We start from the raw sequence: 23,244 nt of genomic DNA, 5'->3' as shown, positions 1-23,244 counted from the left end.
AAAATAGACCTTGCCTGGGGCTGCTGGCACCGATTCATGTCTACCATCCGTCATCTAAAGGCTCCCTCAGTCTAATGATTTGGGGCCATGGACAGTGATTTTATAGAAACCTGCATAGTAATCTCAGCTCATCAAGCCCACCAGGCTGAGACCATTACAGTATATTGTTCACATTCCGGTCCTTTGTTCAACTACAACTCCCATGGTGGAGGAATTTGTTGGGCGTCCTAGCATAACAATGGCGTCCTTGATTTTCCTTGCTCTGCCAGGGGGGTAAAGCTGTCCTTGTGTAATAACTTGCACACCATGTTCTGCCGGCTTTGTCGGGGGGAATTCTTATTTTCTTAGCAATGGATGTTGTTGCTAAGCATTTGCCATATAATGAAGCCAGTGCTGTGCGGGGAGTGAAGCATCACTTTGGAAACCTGACGTGAAGTGCCAAGTATTTCTCTAAATGAATGAAACAATAGTCACTGTCATATAAAGAGCAGCTCACGCTTCCTTCCCATTCGACCTACAGCCTCATCACTATTTGCAGAGGTTTGGTGGGTTCATACAGCAATAGGATTCTGTTCATTTAGTTTATAATATTTGATTAGCCAAAAGCATTGAAAAATGCAAAAACATGTATTTTTTACCAAGAAATCTTACCTTTTTCGAATTGTTGAAAAAATCTGAGGCCTGCTACAAATAAGGTAAAAAAAACTACATCTATGAAACCATGGTATAGTCATTCTCAGTAAACCGCAAATGCAATGAAAATGCAACCTATAGCTGAATGTACACAGATTTTTGCAGACTTTTGGGGGTTTTTTTGCATGCATTTTTGGTCCTTTTTTTGTTCCACAAAAAATGCCAACTATTGGCTGAAAGTCTATGGGAATTTTTAATTCAGGACACTTTTTTTTAAATTGAGCTGCGTTTTTGTGTTCCTGCCATATTTGTTTTTTAAACGCAGCATGTTGAAGCACTAGTCTTTTTAATCAAATGTTTTTCAATGCCCTTCTCTACAGGAGAAAAAAAATGAAATCAACAACAACAACAACAAAAAAAAACGCAATGGACACGTGAAGTGAAAAAATACCACTAAAAAAGCTCCATAAAAAAAACATTTTTTGTAGCTGCCAAAAACTATGTGTGAAAGCGCCTAAGTTATAAAGACTCTGTGGGAGATTTATCACGACTGGCATTCCCTATGCTAGTCTTGATCTCCTCTTAATAAATTAGATGTATATCTGTCTCGCCATGCGCCATAATCACAAATCTTAGCCTAGACTTGTGCTATAACCTGTGCCAGTTTAGTAAATCCAGTGGGCCACGGAAGCTCCTACTGCTAAGCCTAACCCCTTTTCTCAACATTTTTTCAATGTGGCAAGAAGATCACAAAGTTACAAATTATGGAGTAAATATGGAGCGCTATTTAATATTTGACTTTTTAACGCTACAGAACTGACGTTAAAGCAATGATAAATTGCCTCCTAGGTTCTCAACCTATGGTACATGCTCCCCAATGACTAAATGTTTAGGGGGCTCTGTCCTGATACTATACTTTAAGGGTCCATTCACACGACCGTATTTCTGGGTCTGCATCCATTCCGCAATTTAACGGGATGGGTGCGGACCCATTCATTTCAATGGGGCCGCAAAAGATGCGGCGAGCACACCGTGTGCTGTCCGCATCCATAGTTCCGTTCCACAGCCCCGCAAACATTTTTTAGCATGTCCTATTCATAGGCATTTCTATCATAGGGCTGGCCATGTGCGTTCTGGAACACGCATGACCGATACTTGTGTTTTGCGGATGCGCAATTTGCGCACTGCAAAACGCTTACGGTCGTGTGATTTGACCCTTAATGTTTATCCCAGTATATGATCATAGCTTAGGGGGTACCTTGACAAAGTTGGAGATCCTTGATGTTGACTGCCCACTGCACTGTTTGGCCACATTTAGACTTGTGGTGGTGCGGTACAAAGCCGCATGTTAGTTTACGCTGTCATAATTGCCTATTGTGTAAAGAAACAATTCTAGTAAAAGTTCAAATAACTGAAACTATTGAAAACTTGATCTCAGTACCAAAACTAGATCCAAATGTGTGTAGAGGTCAATGGAGAAAAACAAGAGAAAGACAACATATAAGATATTCATCTATAGCACAGTAGAAGAGATGATATTTTATGGCACCACTTGTGTAGACTTGCAGCTGTTACAGATTTTAGAGTTAGGTGTCTTAAAGTTGGCTTTCATTGCTGGCAACCATGTGAAATGTTTTTCTCCAAATTGTCCTCTCTTTTGGGTCTTCAGGTTTCTGTTGTCTATGACTGTATTTGTTCATCTCGTGTCTGGTCGTACTATTCTTTTCTATATGGACACCTTTGTGGGCATTATTTTTCCATTATTGCATTGTATGTATTTTGAGCTGCTCTGGTGGCTCAGTCTGCAGCCTTTATCTTATCTACTCAGTGTTCGGAAAACGGCGGATCCGCAAAACACGGACACCGGCCATGTGCGGTCATCATTTTCCCATTTTACACTTCCCGTCCTATGTTGAAAATGCCCGTTCTGGTCCGCAAAGAGGACAAGAATAGAACATGTTCTATGTTTTTAGCAGGACGGCAGAACAGACATATGGACGCGACGTGCTGTCTTCATTTTTTACTGCCCCGTTGAAATGAATGGGTCCACAAAAAAATGCAGACCAAAAATACAGTTGTGTGAATTGGGCCTTAGGAAGTTATGTTTTCATAGAATACATGAAGTTGTTATGCTAGCTAGTTCTATCATCTAAGGCTATGTTCACATATGCAATGTGAACCCTGTTAGCCTGATCCAGCAGAGGAACAGACTGCCGGACTTTTTGTCCACTGAAATCCAGCATTTATGTCAGAAAGTGACCAGATCCCCATTGGATCCCATTGTAGTCTATGGGCATCCGGCGGTGCGCAACCCATTCCGGCAGTCTGTTCCTCTGCCAGGTCAGACTGCCAGAGTTCACATCCTGCCCTTGAGTTCTATTGTTTTAAAACTATGAATTAGTAACTGCAGGGATCCTTTGTGGACCACGGAGAGCTAACGTGTTCTTTGGCTTCTACGTTTTCCATGTATAACACATAGCACTTGATGCTCCTTGTTCCGGTTTTCCTTTTTCATTCCAGCTGGATCTGTCAGCCTTTCGAACAGTTGCTATTTAGCAGCCTGTAACTTCTGGGAAGGAGGCCTCATAGGCCCATGGTGCATCAATGATGTGTTGTACTTGCACACCACCTAATTCACTGGCATGGCACTAATATAGTGGCCTTGGGCAGTATGAAATATTGACAGGCTCCTTTGTTGTAAAGAACTAAGTTCTACTTTGAAGCGTAGAGCTTTTTCAAATGAAGGAGCCTGTCAGTATTTCTTGCCATTTGTAACTAGGGTAGCACAAAACTACTGACAGGTTCCCTTTAATGTAAATGATAAAATTTAATTTACCAGCTGCTGCCTCTAGGGGGAGCCAAAGCATTATAATTTATACAGATCCCAATAAATTCATTAGTTTATTTTGAGCTGAATCAAGCACCAACTACAGTAGAATTTTATTATTTAATAACCCCAGTCAGAAAGGTCCTATCCTTACCTCTCCTCCCCCGACTCCTAGATCTTTATTAGTAGTGGTCCCTTAATAGATCAATTAATAAAAGCCTTGTAATCCATCACAGTCACTGTCACTCCTTTACATACTTTTTCTCAGTTTAAATGAATCAGGTTAGTTTGTTTTCTCATCGTATTTCATACCCAAAATGCTGGTACTGTATGAATACAGGGTGCACTCGGTGACATATCTAGCCGTGGAATTGAGTCTGTCCTATGGAGTAGCAAACTGATTATTTCCAGGAATTCCTTTATTTTTATGTAAAGCTCAAGAGCATCAATTTTATTAACTTGTTGTATGAGAACCAAACCTCAGTCTAATTACTTTTTAGCAATTATTAAGTTATAACCACAATGGTTAACTGAATCAAAGCACCCATGTTATATCAGTAATAGGCACAATCCATCAGTGCCGCAATATCTTCACAGCAATAAAAGCAAAATCCTCATGTAGATGAAAGATAAAACTGACTGAATGTGATAAAGCGTTTCAATATGACTATAATATTCTCAAACGTTCAGTTGTTTTCTACTTAGTTGGAGTTCACGCTGTTCCTGCCTCTTCCCACTTGTGAGAATTAGTCATTGAATGCTTACCTGTGAAGTCTGAGCGCTGCAAGCAAATGCAGTACATGACATCTCACGTAATGCTTAGTTCGGTATGCTTGTATTCAGACCTCAGTGATGGATAGAGGTGGGGCCTGCCAGAGAAACTGATTCTTGGGACATGCCAGACACAAATATATGTAACCTTTTAGTTGTATTATTATGGTGCTATTAGCTTATAGTTCATGAAAGTGGTGAGAATTGTGTATGATTAGAGTCCTATAGATGACCCACTGACAGCAGTTATCACCATCTTACTTGAGAATATAAAGATCAAGTATGTTGAAATCCATCTGCCCTATCCTTCTTTCCTCTGACATCTGGCCTCAGGAGACCACCATGCACCTTAAAGAGTCACTGCACTTTCACACAATTTCATTTAATAGAGAATGGTGTAACTAGCACATTTCTAAATCACTTCATTTAAAAAATCTGCCTGCATCCATCTGAAAAAAGCTGTAACGACATGGCCACTAGGGGTCTCACTTCCATCTTATTTGAAGTCCACTTCCTGTTGTCAGGCAAGATCCATCCCTGGTAACAGAGACTCATAAGATGGCTCACAGGGAATGGGGGCATGTCAGAGCTAGCTGAAATCCTGAGGGTACTTTCACACTAGCATTACTCTTTTCCGGCATTGAGTTCCGTCCTAGGGGCTCAATACCGGAAAAGAACTTATCAGTTTTATCCCTGTGCATTCTGAATGGAGAGCAATCCGCGGTTTTATCTCCGTCCAAAATTCCAGAACACTTGCCGGAATGCCGGATCTGTCATTTTTTCCCATTGACATGCATTAATGCCGGATCCGGCCCCGAGTGTCCCGGCAAAACGGATCCACATGCTCGGCGGACACCGCAGAGACGGATCCGGCATTTCAATGCATTTGTGAGATGGATCAGGATCCTGATCCGTTTGACAAATGCTATCAGTTTGCATACGTTTTGACGGATCCGGCAGGCAGTTTCAGCGACGGTACTGTCTGCTGGAATCCTCTGCCGCAAGTGTGAAAGTTCCCTGAGCCTGATAAAAAAAAACTGCATCTACACTGCTTTTGAAGAATATAGGAGTCACCTGTATGTTTATAAGTGTGAGTAACCCCCCCCCCCCCTCCACCTTATCTGTGAACTCCAAAGCTGAACACAAGCATAGTGGGAAATAAGGGAAAGGACAGTACAGTGCTGGTAGATTTCACAGAAGGGAAGCGCCCCCTGCTTCTGAGTGAAATGCATCTAGCTTTGCAGCTGAAACAGGGAATAATATGGCTGAAAAAGACTTTAGGGAAGCCCAAAAAACAGCTGCTCCTTCAGTTATGATTGTACAAGTAAGCACAGCCAATATGCAAACTTTATTTATTGAAAATTCAGGTGCGGCTTTAAAGAGGTTTTCTGTTGGGAGATAACACATTTAGTCTTTTGTATTGCTGAAGACCACAGAGGTCTGAGATGTCACAAAATGTAACATGCGGAGGTCACTTAAAGGGATTTTCACGGATTACAATGGTTTTTAAGACATACTTATGTAGGTGCTTACCTGATGCACATCTTCCCCTTGCTTTTTCAGTTTGGACTCTCCTGACCCGTTTTGTCCATATAAACCAATCACTCTGGTTTGTTTCCACCCTATATACATAGCACTTCCTGTTGCTGTATCCAACCAACCCCATGATGCACTTCTCCTTTCTTCACCACAGCTCCAGCCCCTGCCCTTTCAACGCCCAGCTAGATTATAACTCCTCCCATCCACCTAGTTACATAGACACTCGCCTATCACTGAAACACCCAAGAAAATAACATCACAAGAAGTAAGGAGCTGCATGGTCATGTGACCACAGCCCAGCCTATCACTGAAACACCCAAGAAAATAACATCACAAGAAGTAAGGAGCTGCATGGTCATGTGACCACAGCCCAGCCTATCACTGAAACACCCAAGAAAATAACATCACAAGAAGTAAGGAGCTGCATGGTCATGTGACCACAGCCCATCCTATTACTGAAACACCCAAGAAAATAACATCACAAGAAGTAAGGAGCTGCATGGTCATGTGACCACAGCCCAGCCTATCACTGAAACACCCAAGAAAATAACATCACAAGAAGTAAGGAGCTGCATGGTCATGTGACCACAGCCCAGCCTATCACTGAAACACCCAAGAAAATAACATCACAAGAAATAAGGAGCTGCATGGGCATGAGCATGTGACCACAGCCCAGAACGAAAGATAGGAGCAATAACGGTCAAAGAATACATTACAACATTACGGCTACCTTTATTAGCTTAAAGGATGTTGATGCAAACTGGAAACACCATTTAATAGGGCCGGTAATTTCCCACTATTGTTAGGTCTTTGTTAGAGGTGCTAATTTGAGACCCTTCACATGTTGTGCCTATAGATGGACCATATTTAATAAAATGTATTTGAAATAAAGGTTTTCCTGCAGTGTGCAGCTGGTAATCTGCATGACATTTAGAACGGTTTTCGCATAGTCTGTGTGTTCTCTGAGCTGTCATAAAATCACATTTGCTTCACTGAGTCTTATTGGAGTCGCACACCCACAAAGAAAGAGCGAGAAGTAATATTGGCTCATAATCTGCATTCTGGCATGGCACTTTCCGTTTCCCTCCAATTAAGGGTATTACTGGAGTGTCTTTACATTTTGTTTATTGTCCTTAATGTCTTAAAGAGCCTAGACTGAGCTCTAAATCCATCTATCAGCGTTTGGTTTGGCAGAATTCTGTGCAGAATAATTCCCACCAAGAAATGCCATGTACGAAGAGCCTTACTGCAAACCACACCAAAGTTGACTTCATAATAGTACTAGGTGGCGGGGTTCTCTGCTAGAAAACAAAAAAGTGAGTGGGTCCAGAGGCTGTTATGGCAGGAATAGGTTCTGACACAATACCAGCAGCACACAACCCCATCTAAAACAGATCACCTTTCTCTAGGGTCTATCACTTTTTTGGTGGGAGTCCATTCACAAATCACAGACGAGTCCAGGTTATAAGATGACTGGTGCCACATATTCTGTACAGGCTATAGAGGAATTCCAGGTTTAGGAAAGTTTGGGGATTTGGTAAGCTTCCCTTCTGAGGACCTTTCCAACACTAAAGTGAATTGAATCTTATAATGTCTTGTATGTTAGTAAAAGGGAAGTTTTTAAAAGAAGTCAACCTGGTTGTTTCTTTAGATCCTGTAGTCCAGAATGGAGTGAGCGAGGCTGTTTTAGTCACAATGTGGTGACTGGTCGGCAACTCACTAGGCCGATTGTGGGTCAGCAGACCCCCTTCTCCTGTCCGAGAGATCTATCAGGAAATTGTAGCATATCCTGTGACTATGCTATGGTCCAAATTCTGTTTTTCTGTCCTGTCATAGCAGCAGAAAATTGGAGATCAAGCCATGAGGGACCCATCACATGATGAACACCAACAGTGCTCGACCAACCCCACTGCCTTATAATGGGGTCCAAAGAATCACAGAGGCTAATAGATGAACTACAAGAAACCACCGATAAATAAGGATAAAATGGACAAAATCACAGAATAGCAAAGACCTTCCCTTAAAATCTAACTTATAATAGTACCGTGATTAAAATTTTTCCATAATCGATGTCCCTCTTTGACCTTATCTAAAGAGGAACACCTGCCCTGATAATGGCCATCCCACTGTATTCAAAACTATACCTAGATGGCCCTAATGGACGACTTCAGGGGTACTAAAACAGTTGTAGGATAGTTTGCAGGTATAGGGTGGCCAAGGGAGAGTATAATTCTGCTTCACCCTACCTAAAGCATCACACCTGCCCTGATAAGGATGATCTATGGAACTGTACCTAGATGATTATATAGGGGCACCCAGAGAAAGTTTCAAGGACAGCGGGATCGGAACAGGGCAGGGGTTTCACTTTAGGTAGGGTTTAGGAGAGACATTGTTAGTTTATCCTTGGCGTACTATATCGTTGTGGAATAATTTTAATCAGGGTAAAAAAAGTTATGTTTTAAGGGAATTTCTTTGCTATTCTGCACCCGCCAGGTTCCACCATACCATCATTTTACCAGGAAAAAGTAGCTCTGTATACTATTTTATGGGTTAATATGATAGTCTCTGAAAGAGGTTCCAATGCAACAAAACCTAAGGAAGATCCATCACAATAGTAGTTTCAGAGAATAAATGACTTCTGTATAGAGAATAAATGACTATGGTAGATAAAGCAATACAGATGAAGGAAGCTATAAATGTCTTCTAGTTTTCCTCCAGTGTCGCACCGCACTGCACTAGAAAACCCAAGATGTCTTTACTGTGAACATTACTTTTTGATGGCTAGGCATCATTGCTTCCTGAGTAAAGCAGGCAGTGAAAAGCTGCAAGTCCCTACAGACTGGGGAACAGAGGAAACTCATCATTCATGCAGGTAGATCCTTACATAATGAGGCTAAGCACACCAAAAGATGAGTAATGGCTGCCACTACGACCTGGCGCTATTGTCTGCTTTTATGTTTTTTAGGAGACATTGGCAAACACCCAACAAAAATACATTCAATGGGAGAGTGGATTTGGTAATAACTGTAGACTACAAATGGGGGGGTGGGGGGATTCATCAACACATTTGCAGCTATTTTTTTGTCATAAAAGAATTGCAAATTGCTAAAAATTCCATTTATTACTCCGTGCTTGGTTGAAAAAGCAGGCGTGATTTACTGGGAAAGGACAGGGCCTAAAACTTTTAGGCTACTTTCACACTAGCGTTTCTATTTTCCGGTGTTGAGATCCGGGCAGACAAAACGTAACTGAACAGAACGGATTGCTCCAAAATGCATTGCGTTCCGTTTGGTTGCTTTCTCATATCGAAGAGCAAACAACAGCATGCTGCAGTTTTCTTTTCATCATGAGATGCGGAGCAAGGCGGATCCGTCATCACCCACAATGCAAGTCAATGGGGACGGATCCGTTTTCTCTGACACAATCTGACACAATAGAAAACGAATCCGTCCTCCATTGACTTTCAGTGGTGGTCATGACCGATCCATCTAGGCAATGTTAAAGACAATACAAACGGATCCGTTCATAACCGATGCAGATGGTTGTATTATCAGTAACGGTAGTGTTTTTGCTGAACCTTGCGGGATCCAGCAAAAACGCAAGTGTGAAAGTAGCCTTAGTCAGATAATGTACACTTTTTGGCATGAGTCTACACCTGCACAGATTTTTTTTGGACTTTAGAACAGTCCAAAGTGTGCCACATTTATTAAGACGCATGCACATTTTAATTATTTAGCACTTTTTGTTTGGACTGCCATATGAGCCTCCTGTCGTTACTTATATTATTATTTTTGTAGGATGTGAAATATTTTTCCTGCAAAGTTTGCACCACTCCTAAGAATATTAGGTATCTCTGTGTGTGATAGACTGCAAAACTAATTAAATAAATACATTACATAGAATATTCACCTATAGGCTGATAATATGTGCTAGAAACATTTGATGGTAGTCCCTTTAGCATAGAAATAATTGAGGACAGACTGACATTTAGTCCTGACACAAGTCAAGCCCTAAAGATTCATGAAAGTATTCAGATGGAACTTTTTTATAGGGCACATCCCCTAAATTACAAGCAGGTATAAGACAAGCCCCTGAGTTGTCTTCTTCTGTCAAGGTGTGCTTGGGAAACCTAGATAACAAGCAATTTGGGTATGTTGTCCCGCAGCGCTGGGATCCTGAGTCTGAATCCAGCCAAGGACAACATCTGGATGGAGTTTGTATGTTCTCCCCATGTTTTCTGGTTTCCTCTGATTGTCCTACAACATATTCCTATGTTAATTGGCTTCCTATAAAAATGGCTTTTTGTTAGTTTGGGATAGAGAAATTGGATTGTGAACCCCACTGGGAACAGATTGATGGAGGTCATGAGAATATATATACGACACTGTGGCATATGCTAGCGCTATATAGAAAGCAATATATAAAAAAGATATGACTGCCTTACTATAGTGCTGCACGAACCGTGCAGCAACAGGAGTCCTGGGTTCGAGCCAACATCTGCGTAGAATTAGTTTTGTCCTCCCCGTGCATCTTCTAGATTGTGTGTCCCAATGGGCAGAGTGATGATATATGTACCGCGCTGCTGAATATGTAGGCACTATATGAATGAGCAACATGAAAACAAGATTTTTGAATAATCCCATGATGGTCATAACTCCATTGCCTGCTTAGTATGCCATATATCTACTGTATGTCTGCCCACTGACATAGAAAATAAAAAATCGGAGTAATGTGGGCAGGGAGCAGATGGTCGGAGTTAGGCAGAGGCAGGTCATTTGTATAGATTATTCCACAGCATGAATTCACTCCAGTGAGAAAATCCTGGTAATCTGTATTCCATTATTCCATCCCGGAACAATAACGCTGTGAAGTGCTACACTCCATCATTTGGTTGAGACACATGGAAATAAGTTTTGTGTGTGTGTGAGGAAGTGTGGCTCCTGGATGCTGCACGATGCTGTGATTTATGACATACCCCCCTCCCCTCCACTATCCATGAAGATCCTGATGAGGTTACACATGCATATGCTGCATCTCCACATCCAGCTGCTTGCTTTAGCCTCCCTTGTTACATCTCTCTGTAACAACCTCTGCAGCTGCTCAGCGTCCTTCTGGAAGGAGATTTTTCTTCCTTATAGCCGGCTCCGTTCTTAGATCTTGGTATAGTCTTGCTTCAGCATCTCCTTTGCTTTACCAGCTTCCAGTAGCAATGACCTGCCCATGGATGGACCAGTGCGTGAGAGCGTGGACTGTATAGCGTCTGGCTGAGCTGCTTTGTGCTTTTGGATCTCTTGCATTTTGTTAATTTATTTATTTTCCTCCTAACTTGCCTTCTCTGCTCTGTTCTTTTATGCTGTCGTGGACACAGGGAGAGGTAACTCGTTTCCTTCCTATTGCATGCTCTATGCTTTTCCTGTGAATATGTGTCTAATGTGAACCTGCAGTGATGGTCAATGGCTGTCCGCGACATTGCAATATGGTAATGAAATCTTCATCCGAAATGTAAATGAATAGAAGACATGCGCTGGGATTGATCTGGGGGTCGGTGAGATGCTTGGCACTTTTGTCTACATGGGGAATTATTATAGATTTTTACCAGTGGATTCAATGTAATTATAGGTCCGCTGTATTGTAATTACTGTTCTTGGCCTCTTTATACTCCATTAAGATTGGAAGGTCAAGTAAAGATCCAGAAATGCTTGTGATCAACGCTGACATTAAAGCTAAGAGATGTCCTCATTTCTTTTTAATATCTAGACTGCTTGGAGGTACTATTGCTCCACTTTCTCTTAGAAATGCCCTTAAAGAAGCCCCGTCAGCTTCAGACCTTTAACTACGTGTATTCCTCAGGAAGTAACAATCCTGTAGCATCTTTTCTTAGAACAATGCAAAGGTGTGCCCTTTATTACTCCTGGATATTTCCAATTAAATGGACAACTGGGAGGGTGTCCTCCTCACAGTCTGATCTACTTCGACACACCCTATTGACAAGGGCATTGGTGTCAACTTATTCATACATTCAAGTTATGAGAAAAGATGCTTCAGTATTTACTAAGACCGATATCTCAGAAGAGCTGACAGGTCCCCTTTAAGGGCTTATTCATATTGTCACATTATTAATTGGGGTTGTACAGATGTGTAATACGGTTCCTCTGGGTACCTCCTACTTTATATGGAGGCATTCATTTTTATATCACATTGTATTATGGCGATATCTTCTCTTAGAAATGTGTGGAACATGGTGCCCCCTAGGACCTGTAGGGATTCTTGGTTCCTCCATGCATGGTCTAAGTATGGCACAATGCCAGGTACATTGTCCCAAATTTACAGTAACTCACTCTTAAGAGGATCACCCCCTGTTCCTGAAAGTCTGCACAGCAATGCAATAATCCTAGGTAAGAAATCCACTCACCCTTCTGATAACTGGAGGGGGCCATAGTGAGACCTTACAATATAAAAATATAAAAACGATTCATGAAGAATATATGTCCTAGTAGACAGATGCCCCTCCTGTAGCTGAAGCTGGCACTGGTGGTGACCGGGTGAGATAACTTCAGGATTTTTAGATCCTAGAACCCAAAAAAAATCACAGTGAAAAGTGTACCCTATGTAATATGTTGTATCTCTGGACAGCATATTTTCTATTATAATGTTAATTCAAGGGAATTTATTAAGCTCCCAGTGGCAGTAAAAGGTGGTGCCAAAAGCTGCATATTTTTGTGCAAGCCCTGTAACACAAAAATGCAACTTTTTGTTGTTTTATACAACACTGGCCACTTTTCAAGTGGGTGAGTTTACCAGTTTAAAGGCTATGGACACCTTCAGGGAAGATTTATTTTATGATGGCATTTTACTCATTTTGGGCTAAAAAATTCTTTTTTCAATAGGGCTTTATTAGAAATGTTTAGCCGTTTCTGGGACAAAGGGTTAAAAACGCTGTTTGCAAGCTGTTACCGTCTGTTTTCTTTGAATCCCATCATCTGACAGCTCATGCCTTGCTCTTGGTGGCTTAAACAAGTGTTTTATAAGGTCAGGAGATCAGAGATAAGCTCTAAAGATCTACAGCCCTTCAAATGATGGGATTCAAATAAAACAGAATGGGACATCCCACAAAAAGACAGATTTCTTACCATGTATCTCAGAAACGGCTGAACATTTTTAATAAACATCAATTGAGAAAATGTATTTTTAGTTAAAAATGAGTAAAATCCAATAATAAAAATAAATGCCCCTGAAGGTGTACATAGCCTTTAGAAACTTAGTTCCCATAGCAGTGAATGGGAGTTACGTGAACATTGTAGCACAGCAAGCCCCTGTATGCTGTTCCCGTAACTTCCGAGTTATAGGGAATGAAGTAACTTGCTGTGCTATGGTGTTTTCGGAGCTCCCATTCACTGCTATTGGAGTTATGGAAACACCAAAAATGCTATGGCCACTTGGATGTTTCTGTAACTCTGACCACCCTCGACTGGTGCTTACCGTGGTTATTCCCCTCTTGGTTATGAAATGCCGAGATGGGACAACCACTTTAGTATTACCCAGACCAGAATACTAGTGTAAAATACACCACCTTCTACCCGCCATAGATTTTAGAGTTTCTATCTCACGGACCTCCTGAGATGCACCAAAATTATTAAGAAGTATGCACCTCTTAATACATTTGACGCATCTCATACGTTGTACTTTTGTTGCCCAATTAAAACTGGCATTAGAAATGCCAACCTTAATAAATATCCCCCGCTGAGAGTGAAGTGTATGAAAGCGGCATATGAGTCACATTGCCATTCAGGCCAGTGTTCAGAATGGGCTTCTCGAAGATCTCATCATCTGTCACGTTACAGGACCTGACAGGCATTGTCCTTTTCTCGCACTGATGGATCCTGAAATACCATTGACCCGGCTTGTCTCTCTTATTTACTCAGGATCAATACTGATAAAAGTGCGAGCAGATAGCTGGCGATCCCAGTGAACCGGCCCATTCTGTGATAACTATTTGTCAAGGGGGCAAAGATCTGAGTCGCTGTGCTTTATTTTACCCTGAACCTGTTACATTTCTGTTTGCTCTTGCTATCTATTATAAAGGCCTTGTTAGTCAGTTTCTTTACAGGCCTCTCATTCTATGGCCCTGGTTATTCCTACTGTTATCAGATGCCATACATATGATTGGCGTACAGTTGTTCCACATTTACGTTATGCAGATCCGGCAGGCTCTTCCAGGATCCGTGAATACGGGGCGCTACCTTGATACCGTCCAGCCCCCTTCACTATAATAGGGACTGACGGGGGGTCTGGCTGCAACCCGGCAAATATGCTGAGAATTGGCTTGACAAATACCACTGCGTGCAGCAGTTTTCGCCCTGCCACTTCTCAGCATATTTTCCAGGTAGCGGCCAGATCTCCGCTGGTCCCCATTATAGTGAATGGGGCCTGGACAGTATCTAGGCAGTGCATGGTAGCGCCTGGTATTCCCAGATCCAGCAGGGTGTTCCCTGCTGGAACAACCTGCCGGATCTGTTTTTGCGCAGATGTGAAACAGGCCTTAAAGGGGATGTCACACTTCAGCAAAAGGCATTTATCATGTAGAGAAAGTTAATACAAGGCGGTTACTAATGTGTTGTGATTGTCCATATTGCTTCCTTTGCTGGCTTGATTCATTTTTCCATGACATTTATACTCTGCACATATCCAGGGGTTATGACCACCCTGTGATCCAGCAGTGGTGGTCGTATTTGCGTACTATAGGAAAAAGTACTGACCTATGTGCACTCCTGTGGTCCCACTCAGAGGCCAGCACTTTTTCCTATAGTGTGCAAGCATGACCACCGCTGCTTGATTGCAGGGTGGTCGTAACCCCTGGATATGAGCAGTGTATAATGTGATAGAAAAATTGATCCAGCTAGCAAAGTAAGCAATATGGACAATCAGAATACGTTAGTAAGTGCCTTGTATTAACGTTTTCTACATGATAAATGCCACTTGCTGAAGTAAGACAACCCCTTTAAGGCTACCTGCACATGACCATATGTAGTTTGTGGTCTTCAAATCAAGAATCCTCAAAATACAGATGCCGGCCGTGTGCATGCCGCATTTTCCTACTAGAACTGTCTATTCCTGTCTGCAAAACAAGTAAGAATAGGACCTGTTCTATCATTTGCGGAACGGCTGCACCCATTTTTTGAGGATCCATAGAAATGAATGAGATCTGCCAAAAATGTGAATCGGAAGTGGACCTAAACAACAATCATGTGCATGGGGTCTAAATGTCACTTCAAAATCATCTTCAAAGTAAGAATACTACCATGTAGGGTAGGCATACCTTTCTTGGGAAAATCTGCTCCTTTAATCCAGAGAAATGCTTTTTTGTATTTATGCACATGAGGTTTTCGGTGCACTGTGGGTGGAGCCGATCCAATGGGTCCTTTTATCTTCTGTGTCGTCGTTACTGACTGTGAAATCTCATGGACTGTAAATCAAACCTGGGGAGGTTCTGGGGGACATTACTGGTGGAGCAATGGTGCACGCAATGGAGCAGCGCCACCCACAATGCACTGACAACCCTATGTGCATAAACATAAAAATTAGCATTTCACTGGATTAAAGGACTGGATTTTCAAAGGTGTGGTTATGCTTCAGGGGACCTACCGTACATGGAGGTATGCATACTTGGAAACTGATTTTGGAGGTGAAAGACTCCCTTAAAGGCCTCATGCACACGACCATAATTCTGGTCGGTATCCGAGCCGCAGTTTTTGCAGCTCGGATGTGGACCCATTTACTTCAATGGGGCCGCAAAAGATTCGTACAGCACTCCCTGTGCTGTCCGCATCCGTTGCTCTATTCCGAGGCCCCGCAAAAAAAATATAGCATTTCCTATTCTTGTCCGTTTTGCGGACAAGAATAGGCATGTCTACAATGGGCCGCCCGTTCCATTCCGCAAATTGCGGAAGGCACACGGGCGGCTTCAGTTTTTTGCGAATCCGCAGTTTGTGGACCGCAAAAAAAGTCATGGTCGTGTGCATGAGGCCTTAGGCTACTTTCACCCTTGCGCTTTCCCTTTCCGGTATTGAGATCTGTCATAAGGGCAGTTTTGTCCCCATTCATTGTCAGTAGGGACAAAACTGAACTGAAGGGAATGGAGTGCACCAGAATGCATTCCGTTCTGTTTCATTGCGTTCCCTTGATGCACACAAAAGCGCTACAACCAGCGTTTTTGAAAGCGTCATGGGATACTGATCAAGACGGATACAGAAAAAAAAAGATTCGGCGTCCATTGACTTACAATGGTTTTAGTCTCGGATCTGTCTTGTTCATTTGGGATATAATACAACTGGATCCGTTCGGAACCGTTCTGTATTATATACCGGTGGGTTTCTGCTGATGCCCTGGACATTGTTTTTAAAGAATAGTCAGATATTAGACTGGGATGGTGGAGAATTGATCGGTGATGAGCAGCAATCAATGATCTCTCGAGCCGTACGTCTGCAGCCTGTCTGTGTGCTTATTGACCGGATGACAATTTCAGAAAATGCACAAAGTCGGGACAAATTTTACTAAACATACAGTGGCCAATACTCTAGCAATACTAACAATACTCTAGACCTCTGAGTTTTTCCACTGGTGTGAATAATTGTACTTTTACCAATAAATAACTCACCTTTATCAATGATCTTTATAATGACATCCTGTATTGGTAGAGTATACATCCACAAATGCATAAAAGTAAGCCACAGATATCAGATGATGGTCAGACCTTTCATCACACAAGGCTCCAAATTAATTTCACTGTAAGAGCAGAGAGCCATTAATTGCTGTTCTTTAAATAGTGGGTTAGCAATTAATTGCTTGAAGTTAGGAAATAATCTGCCCTGCTTTCGAGAAATCAATCTCAGGTTTTAATTGTGCAGTGGTATAAGTTGGCCAATGTTATTCTTGTATGATTAATCTAAGGCTCAAAAATGTGTGGGCACATTCTGTACATGATTATGGGGGCTGGTATCTCACCTGATCTGCCCTGTGAACACCAGATTTTCTTTACAGCAGCCACATGAGCGAAAGTCTTCAGCTGGTAAAAAAACTTATTGATTTCTAGGAATATGTTGTGGGCATGCTCTGTGACATCTGTAGCGGGTAAGGAGGATCAGTGCAGTAGTGCTGTACAGAACAGGAAGTGTGAATTTTTTTTTCATTTATAGTAGGTATAATACCACTTTAATTTAGAATGATCCCCATTTTTTAGTTTTATTGTTTGCATGTGAAATGTTGTGCAGACATGCTTTTATTAGTTTATATAGATAACTACATGATTTTTTTTTTTAAAACATCACCAAAATGTTTTGAAATAAACTGAATTCGGGTGTTTTATTCAATCCCATTGCCACAGGTGTATAAAATCCAGCCCCTAGCCATGCATTCTGCCTTTACACAAAGTTGCGAAAGAATGGGTTGTTCTAAAGAGCTCAATTCCAGCATGGTCCTGTAATAGGATGTCACCGTTGTATCAAGTCAGTTCATCATGATATTTCTTATTTATTCCACCATCAGCTGTGAGTGGCATTATTACAAAGTGGAAGTGTTTAGAAGCCACAGTAACTCAGCCACAAAGTGGAGACCACGTAAAGTTACAGAGCAGGATGACCGAGTGCTGAGGAGCATAGTGTATAAAAGTGAGGCAATAACTTCAGTCCAAACCTCTCCTCTCCTCAGTCGAACAGCTGCATGCAAGCCTCACATCACCAAGCACAATACCGCGTCAGAGTGGTATAAAGCACACCAGCCCTGGACTCTGGAGTTGTGGAAATGGGTTCTGTGGAGTGAAGAATAACCTTTGTCTATCCGGTAGTCTGATGGATTGGCCAAAGCCAGGAGAACGTTACCTGACTGACTGCGTTATGCCAATTGTCTGGTGAAGGAGGGACAGTGCCATTGCCATGCGGTTGTTTTTCAGGGCCTGGCCTAGGCCCTTTAGTTCCAGTAAAGGGAACACTTATGGTAATACTTCAGCATACCAAGAAATTTTGGACAATTATATGCTTACAGCTTTATGGCAACATTTTGAGTAGGACCTTTTTCTGCCCCAGCGTGACTATGCTCCAGTGCACAAAGCAAAGTCCTTGTTTGGGTGAGTTTGGTGTGGAAGAACTTGACTGCCAACACAAAGTCCTTACCTCAACCCCACTGAACACATTTGGGATGAAGATTTTGAGCCAACATCAATGTCTGACCTCAGAAATGCCCTTCTGGATGAACATTCCCACAGACACACTCCAAAATCTTATACAAAACCTTCCCAGAAGAACAAAAGTGGTTTTAGCTGCACAGGGTCTGGGGGGGACCAACTCCATATTAATGCCTATGGATTTAGAATGGGATATGAAGGTGTAGTGTGTAGGTGTCCTTATACCTCTCTCCATATGAAAACAATATGACTAAACAATTTGATGATCTTCTGACAATATATTCACTTTAAGATAGCCCCGTGCAGATGTTTAACAAAATATAGTTCTTAGGATCTGTTTATTACGTAAACTCCTGAACCTTCGCCAAAATCGAATTTAAGGCCCATAAAACCTTCAGCTACTGGAAAACGTATACATTGCTATCGATAGAAATCATCCATTATGATCTGTGAGGACCTGTCACGCCGACAACTTTATCTCTCAACTGTAAACGTGCATGCTTGGCTCAGGAACGCATGAATGTGGTCTGACTGATAAGAGGGGAGTAAGACAAACACCACTGGTTTATATTTCTGAGAACAAAAAAGTTGGGCAGTTGAAATTCAACTTCCTGTCCCGTATCCTCCAGATATCTGCAGTAGGTACATAATGTACTTCCTATTGTTTTAGTTAAATCGGGGCATATAAGCCCCGCCCAAGGAACACCCACGAATCCTGCTCAGGAACACCCACTTATGGAAGTTCTTATGCAAGCCCTGCCCATTTTTGACCCAGGACTGTCTCTGAAAATCAGGGACAGCTTTGCCAGATTCGGGACAAATTCGAGAGGCCACCATACACTTTATATGGTTGTCAAATACAGCTAATGTATGGTCAACTTTATATATCACTTTCTTTATTTTGTGGCCTGTGTTGGTGCTTGCATGGAGCCATTTTGTACCGTACTGATCCCTTTAAACCAACACAGGGGCCAATTTTATCAAAACTGTCCAACAGGAAAACTGTCTTAGTTGCCCATGGCAACCAATCAGAGTTTACCTTTTATTTTTTAAAGTGTTCTGAAAAAATGAATGGTGAGCTCTGATTGGTTTCTAGAGGCAACTAAGACAAAAACTGTCTTTTTTTTTTTCATGTTCCAGTTTTGATGAATGAGGCCCAATATTTTAGTTCTTTTCGTATGGAGGTAATACCTTTGTGCAGCTTGTCAGAAGATCAGGGGGCTGGATCACATTTCTTTGTAACTCTTTAATATCAGCATGAGTATCGCTTGTAGCTATTCATTTTTCCCTGAATAGTATAATTGGGTATATTTTGCAAGAACAAACTCCACCACTATCCATGAATAGATATAGGCATAACTGAATTCTATTATTTTTAATAATAAATGATAAAGGATATTATAAACCTCTGTTACATGTGCTAAATGGAAGCTTATTCACAGAGTGATCCCTCTACTCATAAAGTGGATGTCTATGACTCGAAGAATAAGTGTGCTTTTTTCCATTCTTGTCAATGGGCTGTGTCTGGTATTACAGCTCATTCCCATTTAACTGAATATGGTTGAGCTAAGATAGTCCTTTAACAAAAGTGGTGCTATTCCTAAAAAAATCAAATAAAAAAAATAATCAGACCCTTTTTTTTACTAATCCTAGAAAACCCCTTTAATTTTACACTTTATTCATAAAGCTACAACATATTACATGGACGTCCGAGGACAGTGACAGGTGCCGAGTGTCACTGAGACCATTACACCTGTCAACCACTAATGTGACCCTTATGACCCTTCTGATTTCCTGGGTATTACAGGTTTTAGACAAAACGTTAAACTTTCTTTAGTCTCTGTTCACACTACCCTTATGGCTTCCATATTTGCAGGATCCATGCTGGATATGACCCATCCATTTTCAGCTGTTTTGCCATGAATCCTGATTGACCCATTGACTTATGATGAGTCCATTAGGTTATTTCATAATGTACCAGAGACATGGCAGAAATAATCTAACCCCAGAGTTGGTTATGTATTTTTTTCTATTATTTATATCTCTCATTATACCAGTTTATGCTATATATTCCAATGCGCATAATATCACAGCACACCAGCAGTACCCCATGTATATTCCAGGCTGGTGGTCGGGTACAATAAATGAAGACACTTGAAGGCTACACTCATCATCCATGCACATTTCCTACAATAAAAAAAAAAATGCTGCATTTTTCAGAATATAAGACACATCTGACCAAAAGACGCCCTCTGAGCTTTAGACAACACGAAATTAAAAAATAAATATGTTCTAGTACTGGACCACATGGACTGCAGACTATAAGACGCAGGCACTTTTAAGCAAAAATTTTTCACTGCTCAAAAAATGAGTCTTATAGTCCAAAAATACTTTCATTATACTATAATTTAATTTCCTGCGTGGAGCCTTTTATTGAAATAACTCGCCAGCTGGCTGGTACCTAATTCAGCAGTAGTAGTAAGGGTATATTTTCATTCAAATTAGCAATGTGCCAGTGTTGCCCGATTCTTAAAGTTTTGCCATCCTCTCTCCAAGGAACTGAAACGCTGTTGGTCCAGCCTAATCTGTCAGAAGTGATGTAATGAAACAATTGCTGCTGGGGATGTGTGCATTGATCTATTAATTGAGTGATAGGCAGGCCAATGAATATTCATGTACACCGAAAGCTCAAACCGTTACCCTAATATGCATTGAATACTGATTTTTAACCACTTCCTATCCTTGTCTGCTCTACCGTACATCACACTATTTGGGGTTGTTGTTGCTGTTCTTGATGTGTACAGTGATGCTTTCCTTGAATTTCAATGAGGAAATCAGATTTCCAATTAAGCTTCATGTGGAGATTTATTACACCTAGATTCTGCCCATTTACAATGCATCGCGGCATATTTTATTTGTCTCCTTGGTGAAAAATATACAATTACATTTTGAAATGACTTATTCCCATTATATGTGCATAATACCAGCCACTTGAATCTCCTGATGTAGGTCTCCATGGTCCTTATCAGTGTTTTATTACCAGTCTATGCAGGTCTTCAGGGGGATTTTGGAATATGGCTCTTTCTTGCTCCAGCTGTCAACATATGCGTTTTATGACCATGTTCTGATGCTTGTAAAGTTTTGTGGTTTCCCTGTCCTTCTATTCATGTCAGTGGAGGAATGAAATGTATGCATTTATACTTCTTTTTTTTAATTTTTACATTTTTTTTTCGTAGGGACTTTGCATACGTTGCCAGAGACAAGGATACAAGAATCTTAAAATGCCACGTGTTCCGATGTGACACACCAGCAAAAGCCATTGCAACCAGCCTTCACGAAATCTGTTCTAAGGTGCATGCAGTACAATATGTTACCATTTAAGACGACAAAAAAGCAGTTCATACAAAGTTTAATGATACTATATACCAGGATCATGTCGAGGGGGGTGGGGCAGCCACAGTCAGGTGGAGATGAACAGGTGAGCAGGACATGGATCTCTGGAAGCCCTGCCTTCATTTTCCCTCTTCTTTCTGTCTTGGAGAAAGTTACAACAGCCAGAGCTTCTTACGAGCTGATGTAACTTGATCCGGAGAGGAATTATGTCAGGATGAATAGAAAAGAAAGAGTGGAGTCAGCAGAAAGCAGCTCAGGCAGGAGGCAGGTTTTCCTCTGTTCATCAGAGAGTGACAGCTCTGCAGGAGAGAGATAAGTATGTTTATAATGTATGTATGTACTGTATGTGTATATACACTCATTGACAAAAAAACTAATAATGCATCCAGATAAAAAATGTTAATGTCATGGCAGGGCTTCCAATTGTCATTGGTCAGCAGGATAGTGCTCACCTACACACACAGGAAGGGTTGCACACTTCCTCTCCTGCCCGGTCGCCAGATTTATTGCCAATCCAGCATTTATAGGACACCAGGTTCGGCAGGAACTACAGGCCCAGCTGCAACATCTGTGGGAAAATGTGCAGCAGGAAACCATACTGAACCTGTATGGCTCCATGCCCAACCGTATCTCATCATGTATCCAGGCTAGAGGCGAGGGCAGAGCCGTTGCAGAGAGGGCAGAGCTGCTAGAGGCTCATTTGCATATATTAAAGCCTCATTTTTCTCAGTAATGCGGGCACATATGAACATGGGACCAACACAGATGCCTTCAGCTGCCAAGCGCACATGAAACAGGTCAGCCAGTGTCATAGGTACAAATCTGCTGACAGAGGACCTTTAATGCTTTTTAAGTACAACTTTGTATTGTTATTGTCCTGGTGGTTATTAGGAAATGTGGATAAAAGGATGACACAGATTGGTTGGATAGGCAGATTATACAATTTACAATGATTCATTCTTTATAGATTATGGCAGAGAGGAAAAATGCCAAAGCTACGGCTTGCAGCTCAACACAGGAGAGACCACATGCCAGCCTTGATGTCCCACTGCAAGGTATGCAATGCTGTTGGAACTGAACGCAATGGTTTCACTTAGCTAATTTCCTATGGTTAAAGGGGTTTCCTGATTTCAGCAAATAGCATTTATTATGTAGAGAAAGTTAATACAAGGCAGTTACTAATGTACTGTGATTATCCATATTGCTTCCATTGCTGGCTGGATTTCCATCACATTATACACTGCTATTTTCCATGGTTACGACCACCCTGCAATCCATCAGCGGTGGTCGTGCTTGCACACTATAGAAAAAAGCACTAGCCTATGTGCGCTTCCATAGTCCCGGCCACCAAATAGGCCAGCACTTTTTCCTATAGTGTGCAAGCACGACCACCACTGATGGATTGCAGGACGGTCATAACCATGGAAACGAGCAGTGTATAATGTGATGGAAAAACAAATCCAGCCAGCAAAGGAGGCAATATGGACAATCACAATACATTAGTAAGTGCCTTGTATTAACTTCCTCTACATCAGGCATGCTCAACCTGCGGCACTCCAGCTGTTGCAAAAGTACAACTCCCAGCATGCCCGAACAGCCTACAGCTATCAGCCTACAGCAGGGCATTGTGGGAGTTGTAGTTTTACAACAGCTGTAGTGCCGCAGGTTGAGCATGCCTGCTCTACATGATAAATGCTATTTGCTGAAGTGAGACAACAATGCCTCTGAGCTTGGTTTTAGCCTGGGGCTAAAGTCGAGATCACAACAGTTCAAGCAGTCATCCTTAGGCCTCATGCACACAAATGTATTTTCTTTTCATGTCCGTTTTTTTTTTTTTTGCGGACCATATGCGGTAACATTCACTTCAATGGGTCCGCAAAAAAACGGAAGTTACTCCTTGTGCATT

At 41.7% G+C, this 23,244-nt stretch overlaps 1 protein-coding gene across 7 annotated transcripts in view; it reads left to right on the top strand.

Annotated features, from left to right (window-relative positions):
• The window catches only part of APBB2 (amyloid beta precursor protein binding family B member 2), a 334,440-nt gene that overhangs the window by 287,191 nt on the left and 24,005 nt on the right, over positions 1-23,244 (top strand). For all 7 annotated transcript variants that reach the window (XM_044298656.1, XM_044298647.1, XM_044298639.1 and 4 more), the window contains 2 exons: positions 21,182-21,296; positions 22,306-22,393. In XM_044298656.1, the coding sequence (XP_044154591.1) occupies positions 21,182-21,296; positions 22,306-22,393 (203 nt within the window). The remainder of the gene's footprint in view (positions 1-21,181; positions 21,297-22,305; positions 22,394-23,244) is intronic.

The sequence above is a fragment of the Bufo gargarizans genome, chromosome 1 (genome assembly GCF_014858855.1).
Source record: "Bufo gargarizans isolate SCDJY-AF-19 chromosome 1, ASM1485885v1, whole genome shotgun sequence".
In the NCBI taxonomy this organism is placed as follows: domain Eukaryota; kingdom Metazoa; phylum Chordata; class Amphibia; order Anura; family Bufonidae; genus Bufo; species Bufo gargarizans.
This window is presented reverse-complemented; position numbering and strand designations above follow the sequence as displayed.